Consider the following 18,841-nt stretch of genomic DNA (forward strand, 5'->3'; position numbering starts at 1 on the left):
GTTAACCCCTGAATTCTTTGTACAATATTTATATTATTACAATTGTTTTTAGTAATGGTTAGTCCACTGGTTCTGAGCTCCCCACAAGCGTCTATACAACAAAGAGAATAGGTGTGCAACTTTTGTTGCTCTAATTCTGTGTGGGGAGTTAGTATACTTTGCTAGTGGATTTATTGACTTAGAGGTCAGTGACTGTTGCGATTCCCCCGTATCTGATCACTACGGATGAACCAAATTTATTATCAGAAATTGCTACCTCATCCATGTCTACCACCATTAATATCATTTCTTCTGGCGACGACAGCCATCCTTGTGTATGTGTTGGCCACTCCCCTTGTCCAGTCTCATGCACCTACTATACTAGGTACGTCCTTAGCATTTTTAACTTACTTACATTGTGTAAGTTTATGTATGTGGGTGTTGTCAGCCATTATTTGGCATTCTTGCATTTGTACTTGCCATTTACCTGACGGGGTGGTGGGTAGTTTGATACATTACCACATTTGTTGCAGCTATTTCGAGATATTGATTAGCCTCCAACATTAGAAACTCCTTCACCAGATGCTAAACTATTTCTTAAGATCAGAGAGTGATTGAAAACATCATCGCCACAATCAAACAAAAATTATACGCCCTTGACAAAAACATTTTTTGTTGGTGGCAGGTATTACTGGGACAATTTTTGACGGACCTTATTTTTGTCGAACTCCTCATAACAGCTTTATAATGAGCCAATACATTTTTAAAACATGTTGTGTCCTATTTATATTTAAACTTGCATGCCGCATTTCACCATGCCGCATTTATATTTAAACTTGCAGCCATTTGTGTTCATCATATTTCTTTGCATACTATGTTTGCGGGTTTCTATCTGTGACAACTATAAGCCATATGCTAACCATACTCCCCTATGGTGCTTGACCAAAAAATCGGTAACTTTAAAGAGGAATCCATCATCTATTAGATACTAATACAGAAAAAATCTTGCATGTGCTTAAGAATTATGGCACCAGGATTGCTACCTATTACTGGTAATAGACTAAAGATTATGCTGATTTCCTAACATTTGACCCTTGGATCCGTCACCTTTTTTTCTCAGCATCCATCAGCACTTCCTGAATTCTCTTCAACTTCGACGATAAATTTCGAGCCTCTTCGTCTGCATTGAGCAGCAAAGCAACTTCTTTCTCCGATTTTTTGGAGCCAATCGCTCCAACACCATGGAAATAGCAGCATCAGCCATGTTAACTTGCTTTCACTTCGGTTTAAAATAAGGAATCGCAGTAAATTCTGCTATCAAATAAAATAGGACAGGTGATTCTTGGCAAATATGAGTTCTCCTCACATCTATGGTTTATCAAATAAAGTGTGTTGCTTGTATTTTAGTAAGATACATATATAAGTTACTTTTTATAAAAAAAAATTAATAAGTTAAAACTTTTTTTAATCAAATATTTTCTATATAAAAGCATGGATAAAAATCTTAGTTGTGTCTTTGATATTTTTAAATTATCGACATTGCTCATTGATTATTGGTCTTCTATCTTCTGGTATTCTCGATAATTTCAAACCAATTCATCGTATTCTAGATACAATGATATGTTCATCTTTCTTCATAGTATTTACTGTTATATTGTATTTAATTCGAATGTGATCTTGTATTTATTATATTTATTGTGTTGCGTGTATCTTTTCCCTTGGATATATATAACCGAATACTAGCAAATCAAAAGATTGGATGCGAGTCGAAGTGTAATTAAACTCAAATAAATTTTAGGACATGATACGGTGTGTGCATAGGAATAACAACATTGCGATGCCACACTTAGAACCGGAAGCTCGAGCAAGCTCACGGGCGACACAATTCACCGACTCCTATTTGAATCATAATTGTTATAATATTTACGTAATGAGGCATATTATGTATATAGACTAAAAAAAAAGAAAAAAAAATATGTTAGATGCAATAACTGTCTTTGCTAAGTATAACAATTGAAACCCGACGCTTAAACTGGTGATGATTTAAAAGCTTTGAGTTGCATCGTTACCGCTAGCTATATCTTTTGGTAAAACGGCAAACGTTCGGTACTGTGATTGGTATCAGAGCCAAGATCATTGGTTCGATTCTAATTTATTGCAATGAGTGCAATTATTGGGATGGAGATTATTGGACGCAATAATTGTCCCTCACGGATAGAGAATAAATGTGGCGTTTGAGTTGTTGTACAGTTTAAAATATTTGAGTTGCACTGCTAACCTCAATTATAAATTTTGGTAAACCAACACTTGAACATACAAATATTTAGAATATTATAAAAAAAAACAGTAGAGATGATTAAATATATTTAAGTTAAAAGGTAAAAAAAGAGTGCAAATCATTTTTTTTCTGGATTATACTAAAACTAAAATGAAGAAAGGAAATGAAGTTATATGATATTATTATTTTAATGTATTTCAAATGTTTTATATAAAAATATAAGGTGTAAAATTTACAACAACTAATCATAAATGTTAAATATTAAATCATTCAGTAAACACGCGGTAACGACCATGTCAAAAGAAGAGAGTATTAATTCAACTTCAGTTTTTTTTAAATAAAATAAAATAAAATAAATAATTTCCATTTATTTTTCACTAATTTTTTTAATCACGATAAATCCTTAACATTATTGATAGATGACAAATTGATGACTAAAAATCTTAATTTATCTGTGTTCATGAAATGTGGTTGAGATATATATCTCAAATCGTTGAATTCCTTCTCTTTGAGCAAAGAAATGCTAGTAAAATTAATATACTTTAGTTTTAATAGATTATTGTAGAATGAATGACAATGATTATTTTTCAATCAAAGAAATAGATAGTTTAACTCATATAAATGTTTTAAGATAAAATATTTAAATGTAATAAAAATATTGGATTAGTTGATCATCAAGAAAAAAATTATTAGGATCGAAAATGTGTGTAGAAGAAGTAAATAAACATGGTTTAAAAATTTTAGAGCTACAATAGTCTGTTCCTGAAATGTTAAAAAATGAACCCAACACGAGAGATTATATCAAGTTCGAAGTTACTCAAGATACATGTGTAATGATCAATAATAATGGTATTTGTTTTATCTTATTTCTTGAAAGTTTTTCGTTTAAGATAGACTATAAATTGAGTTTTCAAATAATTTCAAGCACATACAAAGATCCTGTATTATTCACATAAACTAAATAATTAAAATCTCGTATTTTTATTTTGTTATTTCGGTGTTTTTTTTTTTTTTTTTTTGTGTAGACGAAGATTGATAAATATCAAATAAATATCTATAAAATTAAAACAATATAACAACTTCAATCCACTTAGTAAGCTATACTCAAAGTACTCTACATAATTTTCATAACATTCTACTTTATTCTCATATACGTGCACTATTAAATAGAGATGTCAATGGAGTGGGTTTGGCTAAACTCAAGACCCTCCCCATGAAAAAAACTTTGACCCATTACTCGCCCACTCCGGTTAAATATTTTTCGGATCCACCCCATCTCGAATATGAAACGGGGCTGAGTAGACCCGTGAGACCCGAATTTTTTTAAAATAAAAAAGTAATATTTCTTCTCGCATGACTGAATTATGAAACAGACAAACCTCTAAATACAATATCGTGGAAAATTAATTGATGTCTTCGATCACACTAAATAATAACAAACAAAGTATTTTCACGACATAAAGAATTACATAAAAAAAAAAAGAGTTACTAGCTCTCCAAAAAAATCTGGACATCCCCAAAAATAAGTTATAACATAATTTAAACATATCAATATAAAATCAGCGAGCATGCAATATTTAAGTCTGCTAAGATAAGGACCAACTATTCTTCCACTATTGTTAAAAGTAGATTCAAATGCAACAGTTGACATAAGAATAACTAAGATCGTTATAGCTGGGGTGAGTTACTAAAAAAATGAAAATTAATAAAATTAAAACCCTAAAATATTTATATCCACATATATGGGGCATGTATTGGGCGGGTATTATAGGACCCATGACCCGCCCCATATCTGGACGGATCTGGAAAATTAGACCCGAGACCCATAACTCATTTAGTATGCCCAAATTCACCCCATACACGCGGGTCCATTGCTGGTCTGGGTAAAAACCATTGCTGGTTTGGTGATTATTGTTTATGATACGATAAATTGGGCATTAATAGACAATAATTATATATTTTAAATAGTATAAGCTCTACTAGACATTAATTGAGTACGTATAATTATAAATAGAATGTATGCTACGAGAAATTGGGTAACCCGTACCATAATTGAGTACTATATATTACACATAATTAAATATTATCAGACATCAATTAAATATTATTGATCCATAATTCTTCCTTAATAGATAGTAATTGAGTAAACTAAATATAGCTGGTAAGTATAAAGATATGTGGCAAATTATAGAATTTGAAAGGCACGATAAACAATAATGTTGGAGAAATCTAGCATTATAAGCAGGGAAAACAAGGATTTTTGTCTTGTCAGTTTATTTGTTTTGGATTTTAGTCATGTAACTTGTCAAAATTTGGTTTTCATTTAGCAACTTTAATTTCTTTTTTTTTGTCTTTTTTTTTTGCCTGGAGCCGCTGATTCATTGAATATTGCTTGTTTGACTTTTATGCTTTTTCACACCACTCATTATGTAAATAAAACTCATGTTAACAATAAAATTCATCTAAGAAAAATAACTTAGAACGACACTCAATACTTCAATAATGGTATGAAAGTCCTTTTTATTTTGATTATGTAGATTTTAATATATGTAATTTAGGTTTTATTATCGTCACACGGACTACATAGGAAAACATCGATGTCAAATAAGAAAAATATTCACTAGTTTTAGTGATTTCAAACACAAAAAATAAAGACCAAAATAAAACAAAATCAAGTTATAGGATGGAACTTTTGACAAATTACATGATTAATTTCAAAACAGACAAACTTACATGACCAAATTACTAATTTTTCCTTGTAAGCATAAATATGCCAGACTAACTAGATAATAGACTTTTTGTTTCACATAATCATACAAGATTTAGTACAAGGTACGAAAAATAGCAATAATGGACATTAATTAGATCAAATTATATAGAGTAAGTCTCATGTGAGACCGTCTCACGGATTATAATCTGTGAGACGGGTCAACCCTACCCATATTCACAATAAAAAGTAATACTTTTAGCATAAAAGTAATACTTTTTCATTGGTGATCCAAATAATATATACGTCTCACAAATACGACCTGTGAGACGTCTCACACAAGTTTTTGCCAATTATATATTAGGAAGATGTAATTGGGGCATCAAGAACAAATGTTTGTAGTACTAATTAAGAGAACTCAGTTATTGCATAATAATATATAATTATTGATAAGTGCTTAATTTAAATTTTAGAATATCATGTTTTGTCTATTAAATGTAAATTATTGTTCAATAATACTTCAGTGCATAGCAAATAAATTAAATTTAATAATTGGATTCATATGAGAATTAGATAAATTTGGTATGAGAATGAAATTTAAAACTTTGTGCATATAAAGTGGAAAAGAAGTAAAAGTGCAAAGCATGTGATAAAGTAATTGGTTTTTTAATATTATAATGTCATGTTTCAAAAAAAAAATATTATAATGTCAATGAGTTAAATTTAAAAAATTTGACATGTATATTGACAATAAAATTCCCTGACATGAAGACTGATTTCTAATTGAAAATAGGCCCCTTGTGTCATTATCTATTTGACATGGAGATTGACACCAAAAATTCCTTGACAAAAAAAGTTGAAATACCTGATAAATAACAAGAACAATACAAAATTTTAACAATTCATAAAAGTGAAAAAAAAAAAAAATTGAACTATGTATCATTAACATAATTATCTATATTTATATCAAGATATATGTGTTTCGAAATATTCAAGATGAACATCATCTTTAATTAAATCGGATATCTTAACATGCACATGTTTCGAAATATTCAGCATAAACATGTCTTTAATTCAATTTCATACATAATTGATCACAAATAAAATGTTCACACATGTGTTGTAAGATATATTTAATCAATCTTTTAGGACAGAACAATGTAAATAATGATGAATGAATACCAAAATGAAAACATCCATCATTCATCTTATGTAAACATTTTGAATGTGTGCTATTTTATCCCAGTCTTCTCCTCCTCTTCCTTCACTGTACCTCTCGAGCAGGTATGGACAGCTTCCGATGGTTAAAATTTGAAGGGACGGCGCGGCCTTGCGAAGAAGTCGATGTGGTAGTACCTTGAGTTGCCAACATAAGAGAATTTCCAACCGCTGGAGGCATGGAAGTAAGGAGATAATGGTTTCATCTTCTTCTTCTTCTTCGTCTCCGATATCATCCCACTCTTCCAACATCTTACAATATTGTATGCAAAAATGCATCAACTTAGGGAATGCCGATGGTGGTTTGCTTGTTGCTACGGTGGTTAGTCCGAAGAACTCGAGGCTCAGACTTTCCACTTGCAAGTCATATAGAGTAAGCTCTTCAAGGAAAGGGAGGTTTCTTAGAGAATGCAAAACGCCATTCTCGTTTTCGACCTCGCCGATTTTGAGTTCCCTGAGATTGATGAGGGTGGTGATCCAGTTTGGTAAGTAAGAGGCGATAAAATCGAGACGCAGCAAGTTTGGAGATGGTTGTAAAGCAACTATTACTCCAAACCCCTCCACCTCTTCACACTCTAATGTCAGGTGTTGAATAAAGCTCTTATTTTTCAAGTCTGCTTTCTCAGCCTCTGACACAAAATCATATGCATCATCCAAGAAGATGATTGTGATCGTTAGAGATCCTCCAAGTTGGTTCAAGTCCTTCAAATACCCGAGCTTGTTGTCATATCCTCTGATACAACCAAAACGATCCAGTGTTTGAAGATTGACTAGTTTCTCCAATCCTTGGGTGAACTCGAACCGTGATGGAGTTCCGTCAACCAATAGATGCCTCAGGTTCACGAGTTTTTCGATTCCTTGAGGAAGTCCATGGAGAGACCAACACTTCGTAAGGTTCAAAGTTTGCAGATTATACAAATCACATATGGACTCTGGAAGCTTCTCTATCGAATTTCGACCAAGATTCAAGTATCTTACGTGAATTAAATCTCCAATTTCCATAGGAACGTCTTTCAACTTGCAATCATTTAAATTTAGCAACTTGACTCTTTTCAAATGGCTAAATAAGAACAGAGGAATCTCATTTTCTGTGCACATAAAACTGCACAGTTTTCTTGTTTGGCTATGCGAAAATAGATCCATGCTGATCTTCCCTTCAAACTTCAACAAGTTTAAATGACGGATATTTTTGTCCCACGCTCCATTCTGCGTTTCAACATCATTTTGGGCTATTAAACATTCATTATTGGTCAAGGATTGGGCAAAATCGTGCACAAGGTCGTGCATTTTGCACCATTCTACACGATTATCTCCAACCAAGGCATCAAATTCAAAATCTTGAAAGAATGAACGCATTGCTAAATCCTCAAAATACTCTCGCCCTTTCAGCTCCATCTCACCCACAATGCCACTTGAGGTGAGAAACCCATGAGCCATCCAAATCCTTATCAAGTCATCTACATTTATGAGGAAATCCTTGGGGAAAATGGCGCAGTAAGAGAAACAACGTTTTACTGCAGGGTGTAACTCGTTGTAGCTCAACGCAATGAAAGGGAAAATATTTGTCCTCACTTCATCCATTTCCCACACCTTACTCTTCAACACATTTTTCCACTCTTGAAGACTACTTTTGAAACGCAAAAGACCTCCTAAAGTCTTTGCAGCCAATGGCATACCCTTGCATTTTTGGGCCATCTCCCGACCGATTTCTTTAAGCATCTCACAGTCACCTTCTTGTCTTCCATGAAAGGCAATTTGGCTCAATATTGACCAGCAATGCGGATCTGATAACGGATCCAACAATTGCATTTGAGTGCTTCCCATTATCTCCGCAACCTTTCTATTTCTTGTAGTGACCAAAATTCTACTCCCAGGGGCACCATTCTCCATCAAAGTTATATGCAGTGGTTTCCACATGGTGTCATCCTCTGTCCAAACATCATCTAAGACAAGAAGGAATCTTTTTCCTGAGATGGAATCCTTGATACTTTGAAGCAGTGATTCAAACTGAGACAGATTAGGAGATTCCCGGTCTACGGCTTCCAAGATTGCTTTCGCAACCTTGATCTCATCGAAAGGATGAGAGACGCATACCCATATCTTGATTCCAAAGTGATCCTTCATCGTATTATCATTAAACGCAAGTTGAGCCAGAGTGGTTTTTCCCATCCCTCCTGCCCCTACTATGGATACAATGTGGATGTCATCTTCTAGCACACTACCCTTCTCAGGCAATAATTTCTTGATCAGTAATTTCAGATCATCATCTCTTCCATGTATTTTAGAAACATCCACAATTGACGTAGATATAATTCGCCGAAAATCCTGAGTCTCCCGGCTCAAATTAGGAATGAATTTGAATTCATCCTCATTTTCTTTAGAGATCAAATCTAGTCGCTTATTCAGTTTGTGAATATTTCGAGCAACGGGATGACGCACAACACTTTGTTTAAAACGGTAAAAACCAGATTGGAGAAAGGAACTCACCTTCTTATGCAGTTGATGAGATGACTCAGAAGCATCCCCGGATTCTTGTTTGAGATTGTGGAGATCCCATTTGTCCAAAACCTCTTCGATGTCGTAGGAAATATCTTGAAGCTTATCTAGCCAACTTCTGACTTTAGGATCCACGATCGCCTTTTGTTCTGCATCCATCAGCACTTGCTGGATTTTCTTCAACTTAGAGGATAGCTTTTGAGCCTCGTCGTTGGGATTGAACGCCAGGCGAGCCTCTTCCCGGACTACCTTCTCGAGTTTTGGAGCCAATCGACTCAACAACATCAAAACAGCAGCATCAGCCATGCTTGCTTTCACCTTTTGGTTAACAAAAATTGGCAATAAATCAAACGGAACAATGCTCGATCAATTATCAGACTCTGGACTATTTAAGACAACAAGATATAGGCAAAACATTGACTTTGGATTTGCATGCTAACTCCAACCTGTTATTACTGATATTTTATGATAAAATTGTTAACGGCTATTTGACTTTCTCACTATTTGATCAGATATAGATTTTAGTAAAGTTTTTCATTTTGGGAATCTTTAGTTTTAGAAAGTTTTCTTATCGGTGAAAGCTTCTGAATATGAAGAAAGGTCCCAAGCCTATATATATAATCTATAATTCACCAGGTCTTAAGTTCGATGTCAATATTCATATTAAATGATATCGCGAGTCAATTCTGTGACACAATTTTTGATTCGACATTACTCATTAAATAATATTAGTATTTATATTAAATTTTAATTATAAATATTGACCGTCGTACGGTCTGTTATACAATATGAATAGATTTTAAAAGCAATTGATTGACCTATAATTTAATAGATCCAATTTTTGTTTTTGTTTTTTTGGTTGCATGTGAATAGTGGAGGGGGAGAGGCGGAAACCCCGACAAACATTTACTTTACAATTTGACTAAGTTAAATTTATCGATTGCCGCCTATATATCATAATGTTATATATACATATATATATATATAGGCTATTTGAGGTTCCAAAAGTCTTTCCTTCTAAACGATATACTTTCTTTTTTTGAACATAACGATATACTTTCTCCAAAATCTATTTTAATTATTTCCAATAAACACACACTTATTTCTATTTTTATTCAAAAAAATTATTTTAAAATTTCAAATAAATACATGTTCGTTGGTTCTTGAAAGAAAGAAAAAGGAAAGAAAAGAAACAAAAGCCAAATTGTTTCTTCAAGAAACAATTCAAGATTTATTCTCATTAACCCTGCCAATCAGATTAATTCGGTCAAGCTTGCCGATGAGAATTTTCTTCTGTGGCACCTGCAAGTTCTAGTCGGAATCAAAGGCTTAGAGTCGGAAACCTTTATTTTCGATGTTCTTGTGGTTACTTCTCGTTTGTCCCTGGAAGAAAATGCTTTTGAAGTAACAAAACCCAGCATATATATATATGTGTAAGAGTACTGTTTTCTCGCCTTGGGTTCGAGATAATAGTAGGTGAGAAAACGGTACTACAACAGTGATATCAGAAACAAGTTTCTCAATAAAATTCAGAAACATGACTCTCATACCAAGCGTATCATATATTCTAAACAGTTTCTCCGCTACCTAAAATAAAGACAAATGTCACTTGAGCTTGACACTAATATTTGTAATGTAAATATCATTTTTCATTGGTAAGTACATAGAGATGTCTAATCCTACAGATGGGTGCCCCCGACCGTCCAAGTCGGTATCACTTGTTGAGTGGAATATTCTGTTGGAATTTTAGTGCTTAATGAATGAAAATTACGCAAATAAATCAATGTGTTTGATTTGAAAAAATTCGAAACGAAGAACGAAACTTAATGAACGAATATTAAGTTTGGTGGTTCTGAATTAAACTCAAATAAAGTTCATCAAATGTTGAAAGAACTTAAAACGAGTAGTCGGAACATGTAAGGGACAAAAATCGGAAAAAAAAAAATCGGCATGAACAGTAGCCGGCGCGCACATGCGCGCGGGTCTGCGCGCATGTGCGCGCGCCTGCCGAGCGCTCTCGGCAGGGGATGCCGAGCGCGCTCGGCAGGGTGCGAGTGGGCGTGCGGCCCTGCGCGCACAGACGCGTCCCTTCGGGTTTTTTCGAATTTTCTGATGTTTTTTCATCTCCTTGGCATTGTTTGATGATTGTGATCAGTTACAATGGCCAAGGGACACTCCCTATGAATGAAAGATCATGTCTTTTGCATGAAAAATATAAAATGCTTGATATTTTGAAAATCAAACATAACATACACAACATACTCATCTTTTTGCATCTTCTTCTTCCTTCTTCAACAAGAGAGAGTTTTCTTCATTTCCTTGTGATAGAACTTGAATATTTGAGTGCTCATTATTCAAGAGTTGTAGTTGTATCTTGGGAGAAGATTGCCACAAAACTCTAGCACATTGTGAGGGCAAATTCTTCTTAAGGAGAAAGTGTCCAACACTTGCCTCTACAAAGTCATATTCTTTTGATTTCTTCTTGCTTATCCTCTCATTTTTGAATACCCCAAACAACAATTTGATGTGAATCTGGCCGGGCATGATGTTCAAATGATTGATAAGCAAGGGAGAAGGGCTCGTGATGCATGGGAGCACGTTGGAAAGCCGAAGGAACATTATTCAAGCATTATTTTGAGGAACCGAGGCTGCACGGACCCGAGCACGGACCTGTGCACGGGGTCCGTGTCCATTGTTTTCCGGAGAGTAATTTTACAGAGCCTACACGGACCCTTACCCGGAGGCCTACACGGGGTCCGTGCCCTTTAGTTTTGACGGAGAGTTATTTTCCTAAATAAGAGTTTTATTTATTTTGGTAACTAGATTTCATATCTTTTTGATTTGTAGTCGATATATAGACGAATTTTATTGATTGTAAACACAACATTGATTATTATTCATCTTTTATGATATTGAGAATTCTCTCAACACAAGCTTAAGTTTTGTTATAACTTTTGCGTTGTATCAAATCAAACTTATCAAAAGATTTATCTTTTGTGGCGTTTGTCGATCGATTTTCACGGGGGTTGCCAAGGGCGGGTTCTTTGGAGGTTCTCTTGAAACGCGATTGTTTCTCTCGTTGATTATTTGTTGCTAAACTCTTGCTAGTTTAGAGGTGAATATCACACAATACTTGAATCAAAGATCGGGAAAACACATGCGTCTTGTTATTGTAATTGAATAGAGGGTGCGGTTCACTTTTAATCGTGTTTGCTATTTATTCGTATCAAGATTCGCGTCATTTGGTATCAGAGCTCAAGGTTTTTGACTCAAGTAAGCGTATCCGTTCAATTCTTCGTAGGATTTTCAATACCGATTTTCGTGTAGCGATTTCTACGTTGTTGTTGAATAAAAAAAAAAAAAAAATCGCGATTACTGTTCATCGCCGGAGTTACTATTCATAGTTGCCGAAATTACTGTTCACGTCGGGTACTGTTCACGACAAAATTTACTGTTCACGATCGGGTACTGTTCATACGCCGTCCTTACTGTTCATAGCCGGCACTATTCATCCGACAGGTTACTAGTCATCGCGGGATTTACTATTCACGCCGGAGTTACTATTCACTCCGGAATCACTATTCAAACCGGAATTACTGTTCACGGTACTGTTAACCCGAAAAAAAAAAGAGAGAGAAAAAAAAAATATTAATTTTGGAATCGGGTGTTTGTTGGAATTTTAGCGCTTATATTTCAGCGTTAAGTTTGTCCTTATCGTTTAGTCGCATTCTAGTCAATTTTTCAAAGTTGCTTGTTCTTGTGTGGTCTAAGTGAGTCGAATTTCAGACGTCACAGGATTGATCTCATAAGTTTGATACGTGGAAGCCACGATACTTAAGCGCCCCTCGAGAATTCTCACTTGAGTGAAAATATTTGAGTGGAGTGAATTTTCATTGGAGTGAATTGTGAGGTTTTGTGGTGAGGGAAAAAGACGAGTGCGAGTGAATTTTCATTAGAGTGACTAGTGAGAATTTGTGGTGAGGAAACTTTATTCTTTATTGTTTTATACTAACCTTTTTCTTGCAGGTATAATGATTGACGGACGTCAATTTAAAACGATGTTAGGGGGATTGGATAGAAGGTGGGAGAAGGAGTTTAAGCCTCAACGAAAAAAATATCGGAGGTGTGAAGAAGAGGAGATGTATGATATGCATATTGATGAGAATAGGCGAGGTAGTAGAGTTGGAGGAGATACGTTGTTGAACATGGATCGTTATAGGAGATTTGATGAGGATAAGGGGTATAGAAGCCGGGAAGGGTATAGACTGAGTGGTACGAAGATGACAATTCCATTTTTCAGTGGGGAAGCCGATCTAAAGGTGTACCTTGAGTGGGAAGAGAGAATGGAGTGTGTATTTGAGAGCCGGGATGATTATACTGAAGCAATGAAGGTAAGACGAGCTTGCAGTGAGTTTACCGACTATGCTACGACTTGGTGGGATAAGTTAGTATTGCGTAGGAGACGATGTTGGGATGACCCTATAGTTACGTGGGATGAGATGAAAAGGGTGATGAGGAAGCAATTTGCTCCAAAACACATTAATATGAGAGGTGGTAGGAGAGATGTGAATAGGGAGTCTTTGACATCCACTTGGCGGAGGAGCTTGGGAGAGAAAATCAGTGATACGCCAAAGAAGGAGTCGAGACGTGAAGCTAGCAAATATGAATATCAAGGTACATCTAAAATCTCAAATGTTAGTACTTATGATATTCAATGTATTTGGTGTCTAGAGTTTGGGCATGATATCACCCAATGTCCAAAGGAGGAGATGACTGTAGTAAAATCGCCAGTTGAACTTAAATCTCAAAGGGAGGTTGATGTTGCGGTTGGGCTTGGATCTCAAGTGGAGGGTGAATCCTTAGATGGTGAATTTGCTTCTAATATGTGTGCTAAAGAGGAGAAAGAAGAAAGTAGCAATAATTTGTTGCACGCATGTTATGATTCATCATTTATCTTTCTTGATCAACCTATTTCAATTGTAACTACTGATGATCAACTGCAATTTAATTGTGAGGGTGAAAAAGAATTTACAATGGCCGAAAAAATGAGTGATCAAAAGAGTGAGATGACCATAGAAAGAAAAGAAAAAGAAAATGCAAAAGAGGCCAATAAAAAAGAAAAGAAAAATGAATTTAAGGCCCAAAAGAGTGAGTATGAGTGTGATTTGATTTGGTATAAATCTCTCCAAGTACCTTTGTACAAAGGTGAGGTTTATATATCTAGTGACGATATAGCCGGTTCAATCCCGAGCATTGTTATTTCTCATTTGCAGGGTTATGATGAAGTTGTGAGGGGGAGACGAGCAAATGTGGAAGGTGTAAAAATGCAATGGGATGATCCATTTGGTGTTGAGGGTAATCATCGTGAGGTAAGCATAATTGCCAACGCAACAAGCATGAGGTATGATTTTAGTCCTTATCTTATTTCATTGTTATGTTGTATTCAAGAGTTTGGTGAGAAAATTGAGAGTGGGATGTTTAAATGGTCTAACGGTGAATTAACCTTTGTCCCTAGGAGTCATAGATTTGAGAATTATGACATATTGACTAGATCCAATTTAAATGTTAGTGATTGTGATTTTTCAAGAGTTGTCAAATTCATGAGTTTTTGTTATGACAATGAATTGTATGCATTATATTCAAATCTTTGTGATGAGTTAAATGTTTACATGGGTAGTACGCCTAGTGTGTTCTATTTGCATGATTCCTACTTGTTTGATGAAGACTTTGGGAAGAGCATGGATGAATATAAGAATTTCTTTGCTCATGATGAATATATTTTTAAGGAGATTAAATTGTTCATGTTATGCTCATTTTATGAGTTACCCGCTAGTAATGCATATTGTTATGATTTCATTACTGATAAGATGCATGAATTTCTATGTTGGTTACATATGAAGAGGTATGTCGAATGGTGTTGTGACGAGGGTCTTGCATGTATGAAGATAGCAAATAGGCTAGGGTTTTATGACATGCATGACTTAATTCTTAGTCCTAGTAAGCAATATACTTACATTTGTATGATACTTGCATTGGTGTTAACTAGGTCTAAGAAAGGGAGGAACTTAATTTTCGTGATACTTAATGGTATTTTATCATTTGGTGTCATTTATTATTTGGTGTATGTTGAAATTGATGAGTTCATAGGAAAGGCAACTGTGATGTTGGAGTTTCCAGTGCTGATGGAGCGAGCTAGCAATAGCGCCTACGAACTTGAATTGAAAGGTAAGCATGTTGATAATTTGCTTATTGTTATTACTAACTTGCTTCGTTTTTGTGTAGGAGGGCAAGATTTGAGGACAAATCTTTTTGAAGAAGGGGAATATGATGTGAATCTGGCCGGACATGGTGTTCAAATGATTGATAAGCAAGGGAGAAGGGCTCGTGATGCATGGGAGCACGTTGGAAAGCCGAAGGAACATTATTCAAGCATTATTTTGAGGAACCGAGGCTGCACGGACCCGAGCACGGACCTGTGCACGGGGTCCGTGTCCATTGTTTTCCGGAGAGTAATTTTACAGAGCCTACACGGACCCTTACCCGGAGGCCTACACGGGGTCCGTGCCCTTTAGTTTTGACGGAGAGTTATTTTCCTAAATAAGAGTTTTATTTATTTTGGTAACTAGATTTCATATCTTTTTGATTTGTAGTCGATATATAGACGAATTTTATTGATTGTAAACACAACATTGATTATTATTCATCTTTTATGATATTGAGAATTCTCTCAACACAAGCTTAAGTTTTGTTATAACTTTTGCGTTGTATCAAATCAAACTTATCAAAAGATTTATCTTTTGTGGCGTTTGTCGATCGATTTTCACGGGGGTTGCCAAGGGCGGGTTCTTTGGAGGTTCTCTTGAAACGCGATTGTTTCTCTCGTTGATTATTTGTTGCTAAACTCTTGCTAGTTTAGAGGTGAATATCACACAATACTTGAATCAAAGATCGGGAAAACACACGCGTCTTGTTATTGTAATTGAATAGAGGGTGCGATTCACTTTTAATCGTGTTTGCTATTTATTCGTATCAAGATTCGCGTCACAATCTTAAGAAGAATTTTTGGATTTTGATCATTTGCAAGAAGAACTTCAATGGCTTCATCTTCTACAACACCACATGCTACAATTGCACAAGGAGAGAAACCGGAGAAATTTTCTGGTGCGGAATTCAAGAGATGGCAACAAAAGATGCTCTTCTATCTCACCACCTTGAGTTTGTCAAGGTTCTTAAAAGAGGATCCTCCCACCGTTGCTGAAAACGAGACAGATACCAACATGAGGGCCGCTTTGGATGCATGGAACCAAAGTGATTTCTTGTGCAAGAACTACATCCTCAATGGACTTGACAATGCATTGTACAATGTGTATTGTCAAGTCAAGACCGCCAAGGAACTTTGGGACATGCTTGATAAGAAATACAGGGCGGAGGATGCGGGCTTGAAGAAGTTCATTGTTGGGAGATTTTTGGACTTCAAAATGGTGGATTCAAAATCTGTCATGAGTCAAGTGCAAGAATTACAACTTATCTTGCACGAGATTCATGCGGAAGGAATGAGTCTAAGCGAGTCCTTCCAAGTTGATGCCTTGATAGAGAAACTCCCTCCGTTGTGGAAGGATTTCAAGAATTATTTGAAGCATAAAAGGAAGGAGATGGGATTGGAGGATCTCATTGTGAGATTGAGGATAGAGGAGGACAACAAAAGCACCGAGGCCAAGGCAAGTAAGATGGCACCAAGGGTGAACATTGTTGAATCTAGTCTTCAAGGGAAAAAGAGGAAGTTTGAGAAGCAACCACAACAAGGCCAACAACCACCAAACAAGAAGAAATTCAAAGGCACTTGTTATAACTGCGGAAAACCGAATCACATGGCTAAGGATTGTAGGAAGCCAAAGAAGGGAAATCCTCAAGCCAACATAGTTCAAGAAAGGTCGGTACCATTTGATTTTTCTGAACTTAATTTGTCTGCAGTTATTTTGGAAACAAATTTGGTGGAAAATCCCAACGAGTGGTGGGTTGATACGGAGCAACTCGACACATATGCTCCGACAAAGGGATGTTCTCTACATACACTCCATCGACCGGGAGAAAACTATACATGGGGAACTCCGCTACATCTGAGGTGGTGGGCACCGGAAATATGATACTGAAGATGACATCGGGTTTGCAAGTAACCCTTGTTGATGTACTTCATGTACCGGACATAAGAAAGAACCTCGTGTCGGGGTCTTTGTTGGTCAAACACGGGTTTAGACTAGTATTTGAGTCTAACAAGGTTGTATTGACTAAGAACGGTCATTTTATTGGAAAAGGATATCTCGATGAGAACCTTTTCAAGTTGAATGTAATGGCTATACGCCAAAATGTTGTTGAAAGTAATAAAGACAAGAGTTCTATTTACTTGCTTGAGTGTTCTCATTTATGGCATGTTCGTTTAGGACACGTAAATTTTAATACCTTGCAACGTTTAATGAAACTTGAATTATTGCCTAAACACAACGTCGATCCAACACACAAATGCGAGATATGTGTTGAAGCAAAAATGACCAAAGCGCCTTACCACTCGATTGAAAGATGTACAACTCCTCTAGAACTAATACACACCGATCTTGGTGATTTAAAGTTTGTACAAACTAGAGGAGGAAAAAGATACTACGTGACATTCATTGACGATAATACAAGGTACTGTTACGTATATCTTTTGAGGTCAAAAGCTGAAGCTCTTGAAGCATTCAAATGTTATAAGACCGAAGTTGAGAATCAACTAGGCAAACAAATAAAGAGAGTTCGAAGCGATAGAGGGGTCGAATACGGAGCACCGTTTGATGAATTCTGCATATCTGTGGGTATAATTCATGAAACGACTGCACCTTATTCACCTCAATCGAATGGCATTGCCGAAAGAAAGAATCGAACTCTAAAAGATATGATGAATGCTATGTTGATAAGTTCAGGACTACCCCAAAACTTGTGGGGGGAAGCAATACTATCGGCTAATTACATCCTGAACAAGATACCCCACAAGAAAAATGACAAGTCACCTTATGAATTGTGGAAAGGTCACAAACCTTCCTACAAGTACCTTAAAGTGTGGGGGTGTCTAGCTAAGGTAGAAATACCAAAGCCTAAACAAGAGCGAATTGGACCAAAGACGGTCGACTGCATATTCATCGGATATGCACATAATAGTAGTGCCTATAGGTTTATAGTGCACAAATCTGAAAATACAGAAATGAATACGGGCATGACAATTGTGTCAAGAAATGCAGTATTCTTTGAAAATATATTTCCTTGTAAAGAAAGGAAAGAAAATGGTTCTAGCAAGCGAAAACTTGAGATGGAGCATGAAGGTCAAGTACCTACACATGATCCAACTCTAAATGAAAATGATATACCATTGGAAGACTCTTCAAAAGAGCGAGAGCCAAGAAAAAGCAAAAGGGCTAGAATCTCAAAGTCCTTTGGTCCAGACTTCCATACTTTTATGTTGGAGAATGAACCAAAGAACATACAAGATGATCTTGCTAGCCCTGACGCTCCTTATTGGAAAGAAGCCATCAACTCTGAAATGGATTCCATTTTGCAAAACCATACTTGGGAACTAGTGGATCTTCCACCAGGTACAAAGCCATTGGGATGCAAATGGATATTGAAAAAGAAAATGAGAGTTGCTGGAAGTATTGAAAAATACAAAGCCAGGCATGTGGCCAAAGGCTATAGACAAAAAGAAGGTCATGATTTCTTCGACACATATTCACCAGTTTCAAGAATAACATCCATTCGTGTGCTCATTGCTATTGCAGCTTTGCATAACCTTGAGATACATCAAATGGATGTCAAAACGGCATTCTTAAATGGTGAACTTGAAGAAGAAATATACATGGATCAACCTGAAGGCTTTGTTGTGAAAGGACAAGAAAGAAAAGTTTGTCGTTTAATTAAGTCTCTATATGGACTTAAACAAGCGCCCAAGCAATGGCACGAAAAATTTGACAAAGTGGTATTGTCAAATAGATTTAAGATTAATGAGTGTGACAAATGTGTTTACATTAAAGGCACTCGAGAATCTTATGTGATGGTATGTCTATATGTGGATGACATGCTAATAATGGGGAATAACCAAGAGTTGATTAAAGGTACAAAGAAAATGTTGACTAAACATT

At 35.8% G+C, this 18,841-nt stretch overlaps 1 protein-coding gene across 1 annotated transcript; it reads right to left on the reverse strand.

Annotated features, from left to right (window-relative positions):
- Window positions 1-6,153: 6,153 nt before the first annotated feature.
- On the reverse strand, window positions 6,154-9,118 carry LOC140830748 (putative disease resistance protein RGA3). The gene has a single exon (XM_073194216.1). It carries the CDS (start codon window positions 8,982-8,984, stop codon window positions 6,168-6,170), a length of 2,817 nt encoding a protein of 938 aa, XP_073050317.1. The 5' UTR covers window positions 8,985-9,118; the 3' UTR covers window positions 6,154-6,167.
- Window positions 9,119-18,841: the final 9,723 nt, after the last annotated feature.

Source organism: Primulina eburnea, chromosome 4 (genome assembly GCF_022965805.1).
Source record: "Primulina eburnea isolate SZY01 chromosome 4, ASM2296580v1, whole genome shotgun sequence".
Classification (NCBI taxonomy): domain Eukaryota; kingdom Viridiplantae; phylum Streptophyta; class Magnoliopsida; order Lamiales; family Gesneriaceae; genus Primulina; species Primulina eburnea.